Genomic DNA, 15430 nt, shown 5'->3' with positions numbered 1-15430 from the left:
AAATTAGTTTTTGAGGAAACCCCCTTTTAGAATAAACGAGTTCCTGAACGCATTGTATACCAAATAGAATGAGAAACAAACAGTGTCGCTCTTGGTACAATTAGTACTACTAGTCCCATAACAATGTGATAAAAATTGGCCAAAACAAAATAACTTCAAAAAGAAATTGAAAAAAGAAGATACAAACATAAGTTCAAAATGTTGTATAGAAAGGTAATATTTATTGGCAGAAAGATTTCAGCTTTAACTTCCTCCTTTCTGTTTGAGAGTGATCTTGTCTCCTAAGCTGAGTGCGATTCCTTGTGTCTTGCTCCTAATCCTGATGTATCCGCTGAGCTTCCCATCTGCCTGCTTCTCAATACTAACATTCACCAAAGCATCTTCCCCAAATACACTCTTTGCATAAAGATTAGCTGCAAGAAACCCACATTCCCCATCGAGTGCGGACCTAAAATCGATAATATTGGAGAGCAAGGAACATAAATTAGCAAAGCAGAAAATCGTGACAAGAGAACCCCAAAGAGTTGTTCAATGTGAACAGGCATATGCACATGAGATATGATAGTACAACATTGACTTGAAAACTTACGGTGGAGTGAGACACTTCATATTTGTAGATTTGATGATGTGGTCTAAAAATTCTTTCTCATCCTGAATCACAGTGTTCACAGCCACCTGAAATGCATGAAAAAGATCTTTCATGTATGAACTATTTACAAGGTGCATGATCAAACAGAAGAAACATACTTCATGAACAAACAGAGAACTATCGAGCAAAAGAGAAGTAGCAATAGAAGAAAGTACAAAATTAACAACAGTGGGAATTGCCTCAGGAAATAGTGTTCAGTCTCTCCAAAAAAACTAACCATCTCCCTCACATAGTATAGAAACGAGCTACAAAATGATTCATATGATATTGTCTACTAATAACAGAAAAACTGTTCTCTCACATCAGCTTTGCAATGAAGTAATAGCACGTGTGTGAACAAGAAGTTAAAGCTTTCCAGTCACAGGATGAAATGGAGAGCATGGAAACAAAAGGATCAATTTATATATAGGATCAAAGAGAATACTGGAGATACTTCAGAATTTATGTGCATTTGTCATACGAAGAATCATGCATCTTGGATTGGAACATACTCATCATAAAAGTATCCATCATAATTTCCACCAAAGGCATGATCCTTCCGTTTCTCTTATAACAATATGCATGTTCTATTGTCGGTAAAAGATATGATGAAACCATATGCCCTTCTTTTGGGAGTTATATATATCCTTACTCATCTGCATAATAGGCACATGTGCCATTCTTACATGAGATCACATGGTGATTAGGATGTCTGAACTCGCAACAGCAGTGAGAATCTCAGAATCCAACAGGAATTTGGATTCTACAATGTAGAGATATTCTAATTCTTCATGCTGTGCAAATCTAGATGGAAATTTAGTTACAATAAAGTTGCATCCAGTGTTATTGAGTGATGGAAGTTACAAAAATATTGCTTCATTTTAAATTAAAAACAGAAATATCAAGAGTGCACTGATGAAAGGTATCAAATGGCAACCATCAGATGGAATATCAAGGTAAAGAACATATAACTGCACAAGGAAGAGGCCTACAGTTCAAGCAGCCTCTTAACCACAACTTTCCTAGGTCACCATATTCAAGTAACTCCCATAAGTTTTGCACCTCTAAGAGTTACAGACTTACAGGTGGTCAACAAATTTCCAGTATTCCAAATGAAAGCATACATAAAAAAAGGGACAAGAGAATAATGATGTCAAACAATTTCAGCACTTACAGTAGAAAGAACTGATGATTTTTTCAAATCAATACCAACCCAGATAACAATTTCTTGTCTAATGACATTTATAATGCCTCATATATATTATCCAGTTATTGTAAGCGCTTTATTGAATATTTTCTACTTAATGTCTTAGGAGGCCATACCTTATTTTCCCACTCGAATTCTGCCCACATGTTTCTAAATGTAACATCAGCACATGTAGCAGGAGAAATGTAGTCCATAATGTCGATGTGAATGTCGTTAAGGACAACAACAGTTCTCTCAAGCACATTTGAAGTCTCATATACAATGTTGCCAAAAATTACTCCAGTCTCTGTTGAAGAGACCTTAATATTGGCCCTAATCTGCTTACTTGACTCTGGTGCTAATGTGTAGTTCTGCGGTCGGTCAACAAGTTTCAGGTCTCCCATAGTTGCCAATTCCAAGCACAAGTTCTGAAGTGTTTCCTTTGTCCGATTAATGACGGTAACATCGAGGACAATGTCATAGTGATGAACTGTAACATATGCTTCAGCATAAACAGGATCGCTAAATCCTGTAAGTTGAAGAATGCGATTCAATTTATTTGCATCATCTGTATCCTTTGTGAACTCTCCAGTTGCACGTTTTAAATCATCTTGGACTTCATCCTCCAACTCAAGCTGGCTCATACCCTGAAAACAAGAAAGGACAAGGGACATTTTACAAGAATTTGATTTAAAAAAAACAATGTTTTAAGAAATAATATAAAGAGAACGGGATTGTGGGAAGAGTAAAAAGCAACTTATGAAGTATATACTTATTTTATTCTTTAAAGAAGAGAATTTAAGATCTCCAAAGACGAGAGAACCTTAGCACTTGTTTAATGAAACAAAGCATAACAATGAGGAACAATGACTGCAAAATTCTCACCAATGGTTTATTATTGTTGTGTGTGTGCTGTGTGCACAACAATCAAACTATTCTTTCAATGTAAAAACCTTAAAACTATTATCTTGCCAGCATCCAACAGGCTATCTGCCAAACACATTATCCAAGGGAATGGAGGGACAAATTAGAAATTCAACTAGGTCCTATAGAACTCGTGATTGTCTGCTGTTGACCAAAATACCAAGAATTTTTCTTGAAGAAGCTAGTTCCTTTCTAAATATCTCAGAGATAATATTAGATTATGATATTATATTATTGTATAGGTTTTCCAAGGTTGTACCTAATTTTCCCTTTCAACCCTTTTAGTTATCTGTTGCCTTCAAACAAAAAGCTATCTTCGTGACTTTTCTTCATTATCTACTGATCCATATTTGTAATTGCTTCCTCGCACAAAGTAAAGATGTCATAAAATGTAGATTGACAGAAAGACCCATATGTCTCACATGGTGAATGGAAAAGGGAATGACAGGCAAACAGTGTCTGAAACTTTTGCTACACTAAACTGTGAGAAATGATTTGCTAAGTTGCTCTTGACACTCATACTCGAGGGTTTCTTGTACACATGCCTACAAACAATTACATGTCTATTCTGGCTATGCGTGCATGTAGCTATCACAGTTCTTCTATGCACTACAACCTTTTAAAACCTAAAGAAAAGAACACTCTTTCCATAATATTAGAGCATATGCAAGAATCTACAGTAGAGGACGTTCCTCAACTTCTTACTGAATATGGATCTAAAATGTTGTGTGATCATTAATTTCTTTAAGCTAATACCTCATGGATATGATGCATGTGCAACAGTAGTAAATGAAACAATACATGTATATTCCTTGAGTTCCCTAGATTCTTAAGCAATGATTTTTCCTTACCTTCCTACTCTTCAAATGGTAGAAGTCAATAAGATCATCTGGCTGTGCATGAGAAATCTGGGCCTTCGCTTTGATCTCCTCCGTCTCCCTGAATAGCTTCTCTGCAAGCATCTTTGCAAAACTCTGCCGGCACGACTGCAGCCATATCTTTCTAACCTCATCACCAGTATTGCAGAGCAACTTTATGCAGAGGGAAATCCTGTCGTAAGAATCATTATCAATAGGGTGGGGAAGATATGAAGACTGCCCCAACTGCAGAATGGAGACCATGATTAACAAGGCCTCAGTGCATGCTTTGTTTGCTTCATATTTTGAGGGCTGAACCTCCTCTAGCCTCAGTACAAGTTTAGTCAAAGTGCAAGCCACGACGGCACCCAAGAAGAAATCACCAGACAGAATTAAAGACCTCAAATTTGCAGTCACAGCCAAGGATCCTGGCACAACTGTAGGAGCGGCAATAGCAGTCTCAGAAGCAGCACTCTGAGTAGCGTATGTACCATCCGCCAGAATCACCGGCCTCCTTGAAGAAACAGTGACAGAGGAGTTCACTGGCGCAGATGGCTTTGAGGCATCTGCCGAATCCCCGTCCTCTGAGGTAGTGTAGAAGGGGAGATCTCCAAGGCACTGTTTAATGGTAGCAATGGCACTCTCCACTTCAGACAGAGAGAGTGAGTACTCCCCAAGGATCCAAAGGGCACAGGAACAAACCCGGGAAGCCCGGATCTGGTAAAATGTATCTATCAACCGCTGGATCATGGAGACCCTAAGCTTTGGGTTTGTCTCGATGATCTCCCTCACAAAGAGGACCACGTCGATGGCAGACGCTACATTGCTGTCTCCGAGGAAATCCATCAAAAGATGAACAACAGACGCAGCAACCTCAGGGAACTTAATGGCGCACGAGTGGATCGCCTGAACAAGCATCTGGCGGTACTCGCCGTTCTTCTCAAGCTCACCGCTCTGCGTCTTGACAACCTCCTTCTTGAGGACGAGCACAACCTCGTCGATATTCCTAGGTGTAATGAGCTCGAGCACAATGTCGAGCACCTTTCGTCGGATATCAAGATTGGGGCTCGAGAGAGCGCGGAGAACATCCATCACGACCTCGACCATGACCTCGCGGTGGGAGGATCGGAGCTCATTGAGGCGGTCGAGGACAATAAGCTTAACATTGTTGTCACTCTGCGACGCGAGGAGCTGGCAGTAGGTGTTGGCGGCGGCACGAATGGCAGTGGGGGCGGAAGAGAGCGAAACGAGTGTGCTGGCGCATTCATAGACAACAGCAGTATTGGGGGATCCAAGAAGTGATATTATAATTTTAATGTACTTCCCCTTATCAGCACGGTTAGATCTGCAGACCTTGCGGATAAGATCCAGGGCAGCCATTTGGAGTAGATCGCCCCAATCGGGGACTCGGTCGGCATTGGTGAGGAGGTGAGCAACGGCACGTTCCTGGGCACAGTTACAAAGCATCAAGAAGGCATTGCGGCGGGCGGAGGGATCTTGCTCCGAAGCGAGCGCCTTTTCCACCAGATCGGGCGCGTCTGGGAGGAGCTGCTCGCCCTGTGGAAGGCGATAAATGGCGGAGACGGCTAAGAGGGCATGACGGCGGATGAAGGGGTGGCGGTGCTCGAGATTCGCGAGGACCGACGGCACGAGCGGCTCGATAATCTCCGGCTCGGAGAGGCGGCAAAGGAAGCGGAGGGTGACGCCGCGGATGTACTCGTTCGGGTGCTGTAGACTGTTGCGAAGATTCTGGCAGATCAGGATCATCTCCGGCAGGACGCGGCCCCGGGAATCGGTCTTGTCAATGATCTCGAGGTAGAGGAGGAGGAGCTTCTGGATCGTGTGGTCCTCCGACGGGAGAACGTAGCGGACGATGGTGATGAAGATCTGAGGTAGGGTTTCGCCGTTGAGGAGGAGCATGATGGCCTTCTTGAGGGCGTCGATCTTGGATTCCACGTCGTTGCCCTCGAGGGCTTCCTTGATCTCGTTCGCCATGGCAGGGCTGCCCTTGTCGAAGTGGATCACGAGGGTGCACGACTTCTCCATGGCGGATCGAGAAGCGAAAACCCTAGAGATCTGGATCTAACGCATGGGAAATGGAGGATATCAAACCGTAGATCTAGATAGAAGGAGGAGAACATATGGATAATTAGGTTGGGGGAAGAACAAACCTTGCGTCAATCCGGCGCGTCGCCGAGAGGAGAGCGAGATCTGGAAGAAGAGAGATGGAAGGGCCAGGACTAAGAAGAGAGATCTCGGAATTGAAATCGCCCTCCGTTTCAGTCTTTTGAGCTCATTCCTAAGGGAAGGGGATCGACTGCACTTTATGCACGCAGGAATTTAGTACGTCTACTCAGCCGGGGGAGCTGCCGAGTAACACATCCGGAGCATATTCCTGCGCTCTGAGATGCAGATGATCTTCTGCCTTCTAATACTTCTCAAGGTAACTAAGCACGTGCGGCGGTTGGGACGAGAGATTACGAAGAGAATAAATCGAGTAATAAAACTTGGAAAAATTTAAATGAAAGGCTGGTATTATTTAAATTATTTTAAATTTCTAACTTCTATCCATATAATTTATTGATCGTGTGTAATTCATATGTTTATTGAAATTTCTATCCATATAATTTGACAAAGTAACAGCTAATATTATTTAATTTATTTATGGTTCTTCTCTACAGTATTTATGTAATTTAAAGATAATTTAACAATTGATTATAGTGATCAATGCAGTGAATAGATTTTACGGTAGGAGACTAGTGTAGTACTATTACAAAATGCTATATAAACATTCTAAGTTCTCTCTCCATCTCATAAGTTATATGATGATGTCACGTCAACACTGTTGCAAACTATTTTTGATGTAAGGCCTCCCTCAGTCTAATCTCTTTAAACTAATTATAAGTATTTTAAAAATAATTTAAGCACCTACAAATGGAATAAATGGCACCTAATGTAATCAAATTGACTTAAGCTCCACAATAGGGAGGCTTCGTGCATATCATTATCAGGCCTGTTGATTTGGGCCAACATAAAAAAGAATTCTTCACAAACTAGGCCTCGGCCTTTTCTCTCTTTCTGTACGATATTTGCACTAAAAATATTCTTCAATTTTAAAAATAAAAAGTAGGCTTTTTTTTGGGGGTATTTTTATATAAATTATATACACTTCATTGTAAATTGGCACGCATCTAATTTAAAAAATATATATATTAAATGCACTTAGTTTTAAGAGCTTAATTTTACTATTATTAAAATTATAGAATTTTTTTTTGTACAAATAGCCCAATCTAATCTATTCCTTCGTAATTTAGGAAACAAAGTAACAAAAGCTCTTTTTATCTTATAAGAAAAAAGTAAAATGTTTATAAGGAATACGTTGACTAGATTTTAAATAGATGATAAATTTTTACTTTTCTTATATTAACTTATGGAGAGTTGCAGAATATAATTTTGATACTCTCATATGGTTGGTCATCGGAGAGGAACAAAACTTTACCCTTTGTTCTCTTGGCAAATTAGATAAGGAATAATTACACTAAAATTTGAACTATTATTTATGTTTATATACGTCTCCCTCATTTATATATATTTACTCTACCGATAGTATTAACATAAAAAAAATCAAATAATTATTTTATCTTAATTTTTTTTTCCTCTTTATTGTTTCTAAATTAAGAGTAAAATGTTTCCTAAAGTGCTTAACATTAACCGTGTGACACTCAAATATTATTTTTCAACAAACGAACACTTCAAATGTTTTTCATAGTTTAGGAAATTAATATTTTACGAAAAAAATGAGGGGTTTATTAAAATATGTAGCAGATATCCTTTAAGATAATTATATATCTGAACATAATCACCTATAATGATCTCGGGGACATGTTTACTAGCTAAAAATAAAAACAAATGTTTCACAAATTAAATAAAACTTCATATCTTATTACCAAATTAATGGACTGCGCATGGGAGAAGAATACACACTGCCTCCTCCTCTTTGGACATCTTATTCCTTAATTCAAACATAATATTACACCACACTTGGTATATATATGTATATATATCAAGGGTCATTCACATAATTAATCACACGCTTGATATGCATACGTATAGTAACACACAATATTAATTAATATGTCAACGTAGGACTTAATAATTCACGGCAGACTGGTACGTGCCGCCGGGCTGCCACCCCGCCGGTATCACATTGCTCGCCTCAAGGATTTTTCCGGTCAAGCCGGAGGTCAGCCGGAGCGAGAACGGAGCTTGCAGCGCCGAGCCGGAGTTCAGCATCCAGATGGCGCCCCACGAATGTTGCATCGGGATCCACGCGCTGGAGCCCCCTTGCATAAGGTCGACGGCGGCGAGGTCGCCGTCTCCTCCCTCGTACTCGACGAGGACGGCGAAGTAATTAGGGTTTGATCCAGCGTCCACACGGAAGGTTAGGTGTACACCGGGGTAGCTGCACTGCACACTACAATGGATGCCAAATATAGTCATTAATTAGGTTTTGATGTTTCTTTTAAAGAAATAAGACTAAAACTCATGGGTCAAAGTCAAAACTAATAAAAAAGACATTATCTTGACAAATGATTCAGTACTTAGTACTTACCTCCACGACTGAAATTGTATAATATTTTATAAATTAATTGAAAAGAAATAGAAACTAAAATGCCAAATAGAGCTTAAATTGTCTTATATATATGTGTCACGTAAGTATAACCTCAAGTGCATGCATGTCACCAAAAAGTGACATAGTTTGCATACACGCACGCGGCACGCTGCCTGCATGCAGTACTATAAAAGTGAGTGTTGTGTAATGTTAATTAACTGCCTATCTAGCTTACTTCCAAATCGAGGAAACTACTAGTTCGTGCTCTGGCTAGCTTCCCAACTAGCTAGTTACGATTCCAAAACATACAGTATCGCTGAGACTGTTCTTTTTGTGATAGCTAGCTAATTAAGTTGAATCAATATTGCTCACCGAGTGTACTGTATTTGGAGTATTCCGGCGTTGCGAAGCTGGTCGGCTTGACCGGGATTCGCCATTCCCCCGAACGCCGTCCCACTTAGGTCGAAGTGAACTGGCTGAGCAAGACACGCGCCGCCGGGGCACTCATCGGTTATGACGACGGTCACCGGGTTACCGGAACATGCAGAATTTCCAGTGCACTTCACCTGACGATCATATACATATATATCTTTAAGCAAATTAAGCTCATCGTATTATTAACTTACAGCTGCTCTGAAAAAAACTTAAGCTAGATGATGACTTCGTCACCTGATAACAAGCACCACATCCCTTGCCAGATTTGAAGAGAGAAGGGTTTCCAGCTGCAATCATGGATGAGAAAGGAGGCAGGTCCACTGCACCTTGATATCCACATGCACCACCTACATATATTAAAAGTGATAATTTAGCTATCTAGCTTGCTCGTGAGTTATATAACTACACGTAGTTGATATATATATATATATGTAGCAAAAAAAAAAAGGAGAGAGAGAAATTTAAAACATATATTACGTACCATCGCTTCCGGCGCCGTTAGGGCTCCCGTACCACGTGGCTCCGGCCGGGGACCAGCCGGAGGAGGAAGCAGCTAAGGAGTTGTTCAAGAGCTTTGGATTGAAACAAGTGCAGGGGGTAAGGCTTGAGATAAGTGATAGTAAAGCTATGAAGGAGAGGATGGAAGAAGAGAAGGGCGCCTGATGAGGAGAAGGGGCCATTGCTGCTATCTAATTTTCACTTGGTAAAGGAGATAGCAGATCGACTAGAGAAGAGCAGTACTGGGTGAGTTACAAAAGAGAATTCTGATGCTCTATTTATAGAGATGGAGTGACGAAATTAAGATGGACGTTATCTATAAAGTTGTAACTCTTATTTGCATGCACATGGCTAAGAGGCTACACATAGCTCGCTTTAGTAGTAACGTATGAAAATAGGATGTATGACCATGAGCAAATTCATGCATATATCATTACTCATTCGTTGAAGCTAATGCTTAAGTTTGACTTTATATTATAAAAATCAACCATATATATATATATATATATATATATACCTAGGGAAATTAATTATTGCATATGCTTACTTTAAGTTACATAACATTCCTCTCGACCCTAAACGTATAATAGCATATTCTAATTAGCTTAGTAGTGGACGAAGACCGTTATTCCAGTTAGGGCGGGGCCCGCGAGGCGCGAATCTTGAGGCAGCCGTCGGGTGGACTTCCCCAATCTCAGCGCGCGATCGAGGCTTCCCGCCAACCGAGCCGTTGATGGTGGTTCCCGGCCGTCCGAATCCCCCACAAGGGCCCCACATTAGTCTACGTCGGATGGCGATTGGATGGCTGGGATTCGATCGACGATGACGTGGGCTGCAGCAGGAGCCGTAATCTTGGGCAGGTTTAGGGATTCCTTCTCCCTTAGCCGCAGTTACTTGGCATGACGGCCTGGGAATTAATATGAAGTACTTACTCTTCTTGATCAAGTTAAACGTGCAAAGTCTTAATCAGATTGTGATCGTATTATTTATTATTTGTTTATTTTAGCTACTTGGCGTTGAATGCAATTGATACAATGTATATATGCAGAGCTTCGTCATTTAATTACGTGTCAGTGTAGTTGATATTGATGTCTAGCTATGCTGAGACTACAATGACCCAAACCTCTAAAGTTGGGGTTTTGAAGATGGGAAAGCCCAATCCAAACCCAATATCCAGAATTTTATAGCTCAGCAGTTAACATATATAACAGGAGAGTTACAGGCCTGTCTTCCCCTCTTAGATGTTAGAGTTAATATTTGATGACTTTTTCATCAGTTAATATATGTATATTATTTGAGGTCACCACAAAAAAAAAAAAAAAAAGAAGGATTGATCTAGTTATCTAATATTTATATAGGAGAAGATTAATCTTTTTTTCTATTTTATAATTAACCTATGAGCGCACGATCTATATAGGAAAGAAAAATATCTTTTATGCACACATTCTAACCAGTAAAGACTACTGAGAGTAAGATATTTTTTCCTCCTCTTGTGGCTTTGTGATCAAATTGGCAATTGAACACCCTGCATCATATGTGAAGATATATGTGATGATGAAAAGCCATTAGGGAGTATGACATCTATAATTGTGGAGATTTAGATGGAAACGTGGGCTATGACACTCTCATGCATAGTTGTGGTTGTTGAAGGCTGAGAAAAGCTTTTTGAGACTGAACATGAGTATGACTCAAAACATATTCCTCCCACCACTTCTTGCATGCCATAACATGCCAAATGGCAGTGTTTTATTTTCATTTATTTTTTATTTTTTATTCACATCACATCTTCTTTGCCTTTAGTTAAGGAAAAGCTTATCTTTTGCCTATTTGCGAATAGACCCATAAAAATCTCAAAACATATTTGCCAAAAACTCTTTGGTTAGCTACATTTATGCCCGGAGGACATAGCAAAGATTAAAAAACAAGGACCTGCTTAATTTACACATGAGTTTAATTTTGATCCAGCTCGTACTACACTTTATCGAATTTAAATAGGTAGCAGCAATATTCCTCTTGGTTTTGATTAGCATCAGCTATCAAGAATCATAAGCCAGAAAAATATATAAAAATCCAAGGATTATGCAAATCTTGGTGCTAATATGTATACATTTACAGGACAAATGATTAATTATGCAAAGAGAAGGGAAAAAAAATGGAGATCGTTAAGCTCGTAAACACCATCAAATAGCAATGATGATATATGACAGTAGCTACTGCTTTAGGTTTCCTGCTTGTGTCTGCTGATATAGCTGCTGATATAAAGCTGCCATCCTGCTGTATGCATCCATGCCTACTGGCTGCTGCAAGTGATCAAAGTTTTGTCAAGAAGACAGACTATCAATAACATTTACATTAAAAATACAAGTGTCTCAGTGTACATTAATGCGAGGTCCCAGATCTAATCGACTTGTGCAGTCTTACCCTAATTTTTTTGAAGAGGTTGTTTGATTCTTTACTGTCACTCAAACTCTCTCCTCTAGCACATATACATATTGACAAATTTTATTGCCTCTATATGGATAGTGTTCGGATAGTTAAAAAGGCAAATGTTGTATAAGTATTCACGAATTCAAATTGCACTAATATAGATTTAAGTGGGACATTATTATTAACTTCCTATCTTATTGTCTCACTCTATGATGCACAACACACATTATATAAATATAAAACATAATGAATACCTGAGCGGCTTGACAAGCGACGAACGCTGAGAAGGGATCTGGCACGACGGCTCTCCCAGCTTGCTGCTGCATCCTCTCTGCAGAGCCATCCCAAGAGGTGGCGGCGAGAGGGAGGAAGGCAGAGGGGTGGAGAAGGTGTGGCGGCACGCCAGTAGGCCCGGCCCGACCTAGTGAATTTGGGTCCAATAAGCCCATGCCCATGCCCATTTGGGCCATCTGGGCCATGTGGGCCATGTTGGCCATCATGGACATCTGCAGCTGTGGCATGGCCATGGGCATCATCATACTGCTCATCCGGTTCATCATCTGCACTTGAGCTTGTAGCTGCTTCAGGTACTCAATCACCTCATCCAGCATTGATGCCTTGTCAGTCTTTTTACATGAGGAATGGATGAATTAAAATGAGATGGATTAGAATATATAACATGATGCATGCTTGCTAAATATTGCATTCCATCACTTAGGTTGGTTTACCTTGCTTGAGTTTGGGACCAGCTTCTGTAAGGTCTTTATCCTCTGGTTGATCCTATCCCTTCTTTTCTGTATGCATGGCAATAATTAGTTATTGGTAGCCAATAAGGTAATGTTTGGTATTTGACCTCTTAACAGATAGAGGATTACTTATATCTATCCCTGACCAAATTATACAAGATAATGTATAAGACCACTATAACCTGCCAACCTAATGATCTATATGTAGTCATTTTCCTATTAATAAACCAACTTGGACAAAGAATGGTAGGTTTTGCATATACTTGGCAAAGCCATAACCACATGGAGAAGAAGTAGAAAAGTCAATCCTACCTCAGTTGGTTAAAAAGATCAACAGCTAATTCGTCATAATTCTCTACTGCCAAAAGAGATGGTCCATAATCCCGTACTCATTTTAGGAAGAGATTGCCTAATTGCTTGCAGACTTGCAGTCTGGATATTGGAAAAATAGGGAAAAAGAAAATAATAAATAAAATTAACCGATGGCCGACTCCCAAGTATCAGAGTGCAGCAAGTTCCTGCACCCGATGGCGCAGACGATCAGCTGCATGCATGTTACGTGGGGCCATATGTGTTTCCAACTCGGGTTCACGATCCAGTCTGCGTGATAGGGACTAACCACTCCGCTGGCTTCGGCTACTAGATAGCTAGATAGGTAGGATAACCGGATAAATGGCGGCGGGCGATTTCACTTCCTCAGTGGGGTGCAGCAGCTCACGTGTTGCCCAGATACGGCACAAGTGAATGAAGAAGAGGAGAATAACTTTGAAGGTTCAAAAAAAAAAAAAAAAAAAAAAAAAAAAAAATAAGAACATTGGTTCGATTGGTGTCATTAATTAAAAAATTTCCTTACTCGTTCCGATTGGTTGTGGATAGCGGCAGCTCTGCTTCTCTTGGTGGAGATGGAAGACCTCCCCGCCTTCTCCTCCTCCTCCTCCTCTTCTTCCTCCTCCTCGCACGCGCCATCTCTCTGTACGTACCATCCCATTAAATAACAAGAGTTAATTAAATATATTTATTATAAAGAAGAACAAAGACTACGGGGGAGAGAGAGAGAGTAGTGTGCCTGGGGTCGCCGGCCGTGGCGGATGGGGTCGTGGCCAACACCGAAGCTCGTGTTCTCCGTCTCAGGCGAGCCGTCGCCGTCCTCGTCGTACCCGGGAGACAAGGAGACCGAGTTGTTGGTGGTGGTGGTGAAGCCCACTTCTTCGCCGCACGTGTCGAACGTGACCAGCGTGCTCTCCCCCATCCCGGGCACCGCACTCCCCTGGCTCGTGCACGCCCGCTTCTCCTCCCTTCCCCTCTTCCTCCCAGACGCCGCCGTTTCGGCAACCCCGGACGGAACGAGGGCGTCCACGTGGGGTGGGTGGGCTCCGCCCATCACCCACACCTGCGCGACGGCGGCGTGGAGCTGGGACCGCGTGGCCTGGTGCACGACGGCCTCCAGGGTGCCCCCGGGGGCGGCGCTGCCCTTGCCGTGGGCCCACGCCGGGGGGTACTTGGGGATGGGTTTGCCCACGCGCGGTGAAGCCCCCATGCCGTGCAACGAGAGGTGCCCGTTCTCCCACGTCAGCTCAGCCACCTCATCGTAGTCCGGCATGGGCGCGGCGGCTGCGGCGGCGGAGGAGGCTTGGGGTTGGTGGATTGAAGGGAGGTCGGGAGGTGGTGGGTGTGGTGCGTCGTCTATGTCGTCCCAGCTCGGTACACACTGACTCATCTCTATCTCTATCTCTATCTCGATCTCTATCTCTTTGTCTGTCTTCTTCTTTTTCTCCTGGTTACTAACGTACAACCAACTACAGGAGCAGCAGTACCGTTTGGCTAACACAGGAAAAGGATGATTGGTTAATTAGTAGTACCTAACTACTTGTGGCAAGACCAAGGGCATGCAGCGGCATGTGTCGAGGTATCACATTTCCTATCCTTTTGTCGGCAATGGAGGACGGAAAGGGAAGGGAGCAGTGACGATATGAAAGAGAGGGGGGCCGGGGTCACCCAGTATAATTGAGAGGAGAAGGGGGGAGGAAAGAGTCGGATCCAGTTGTGTGGTGTAGGAAATTGATCCGGCGATATAAGGAAATATATAATAGGTTGCTAGTCAGAAAGAGATAATACTAAGCAGGTGTTGACGTTACGGTAGTGGTATGATGCCATGTCTCGAGACTTAGGTGCTGGATCCGAGAGAGAGAGAGTGAAGAGAGAGAACGAGAGAGAGAGAGAGAGAGAGAGAGGTGCGCCTTTTGAGTTAGGAGAAGGGAACACGTACCGCGGCTCAGCTCCACATGTCAACTCCACAACTTTGTGGATTTTTCTCTTTCTTTGTTTTTTTTTAATTTTTTATATCAGCGGCAGATCGACTGCAGGAAAATTAATCGGCGACGTCACCGTCCTCTCGCAGACTTCGGTTGGCAACGGTTGGGAAGGGCTTCTAGAACAGTGTCGTCGGCCAATCAAGGATACACCGTTTTAATGCATGGATAAGACCGCGCATCAACCCACACCGCCGACAATAACTATAAATAAGCATCCGACGGTTCTCACAATTTAGTAAATCTGTTCGGTGATCCCGGCACCACCAACTAGGCAGGCCTGTCACCGGCTTAAAGCTCGGCCCCGTTTTTAGGCTGGAAAAAAAAATAATCGAGCTCGTTCAAGCACGAAGCTCAAAATACTAATTTTTTTTAAAAATATATAATAATAATAATGATGATGGTACTCTAAAACTGAGAATTTTTGGTTTCTCGTCCAAATCGTCTCTCCGATGGCCACCCCGAGTCTCCGGCTAAGACTCCGCCGGCCAAGTCACCACTGGAGTGGTTCTTTGAGGTATCTTTTTGTGTAGAACTGATGACAAGTGGAAATAAATCTGGAACAACGAAGGCCGAGGGCCATTAGTCTTATGCGGCAAATGTTATGCGGCAAAGGAGAAAAGCTTGATTCACCAAAAACTTTCTTACTTGGGTGCGGATGTATACCCTGTTTCAATTTCATTTGTTTGTCTCTTGAATTTTTACACTGGAATGATGAAATTTCAGATTCCATTGTAGCAGAACTTTTGCCATCTTTAACTCCCCCTAGAAGGTAAATGCATTTCATCAACAGAATAACTTTCAGCCG

At 41.8% G+C, this 15430-nt stretch overlaps 3 protein-coding genes across 5 annotated transcripts; all 3 read right to left on the bottom strand.

Moving 5' to 3' along the window:
• Window positions 1–24: 24 nt before the first annotated feature.
• LOC140781469 (coatomer subunit beta-1) lies at window positions 25–5907 on the bottom strand. Of its 2 annotated transcripts, none has more exons than XM_073127444.1 (5): window positions 5767–5907; window positions 3590–5677; window positions 1952–2461; window positions 590–675; window positions 25–448 (listed from the first exon to the last, which is right to left on the bottom strand). In XM_073127444.1, exons 2-5 carry the CDS (start codon window positions 5639–5641, stop codon window positions 244–246), a joined length of 2853 nt encoding a protein of 950 aa, XP_072983545.1. In that variant the 5' UTR covers window positions 5642–5677; window positions 5767–5907; the 3' UTR covers window positions 25–243. The 2 variants fall into 2 exon arrangements, with proteins under 2 accessions (XP_072983545.1, XP_072983546.1); XM_073127445.1 differs by having other exon boundaries at window positions 3590–5671; window positions 5767–5885.
• A 1639-nt stretch (window positions 5908–7546) lies between these two features.
• Window positions 7547–9355, bottom strand: LOC140781241 (expansin-B18-like). Its single transcript, XM_073127149.1, has 4 exons — window positions 9124–9355; window positions 8877–8989; window positions 8580–8773; window positions 7547–8069 (listed from the first exon to the last, which is right to left on the bottom strand). Exons 1-4 carry the CDS (start codon window positions 9320–9322, stop codon window positions 7745–7747), a joined length of 831 nt encoding a protein of 276 aa, XP_072983250.1. The 5' UTR covers window positions 9323–9355; the 3' UTR covers window positions 7547–7744.
• A 1844-nt stretch (window positions 9356–11199) lies between these two features.
• Window positions 11200–14488, bottom strand: LOC140780880 (transcription factor UNE10-like). 2 transcript variants are annotated; one of them, XM_073126583.1, is made up of 5 exons: window positions 13380–14488; window positions 13167–13283; window positions 12296–12361; window positions 11822–12193; window positions 11200–11437 (listed from the first exon to the last, which is right to left on the bottom strand). In XM_073126583.1, exons 1-5 carry the CDS (start codon window positions 14028–14030, stop codon window positions 11351–11353), a joined length of 1293 nt encoding a protein of 430 aa, XP_072982684.1. In that variant the 5' UTR covers window positions 14031–14488; the 3' UTR covers window positions 11200–11350. The 2 variants fall into 2 exon arrangements, with proteins under 2 accessions (XP_072982684.1, XP_072982683.1); XM_073126582.1 differs by having other exon boundaries at window positions 11200–11440; window positions 13380–14483.
• Window positions 14489–15430: the final 942 nt, after the last annotated feature.

The sequence above is a fragment of the Typha latifolia genome, chromosome 2, assembly GCF_019914945.1.
Source record: "Typha latifolia isolate L0001 chromosome 2, TyphaL0001v2, whole genome shotgun sequence".
NCBI lineage: Eukaryota > Viridiplantae > Streptophyta > Magnoliopsida > Poales > Typhaceae > Typha > Typha latifolia.
The sequence above is the reverse complement of the archived record's forward strand: the minus strand, read 5'-3'. Positions and strand labels throughout refer to the sequence as shown.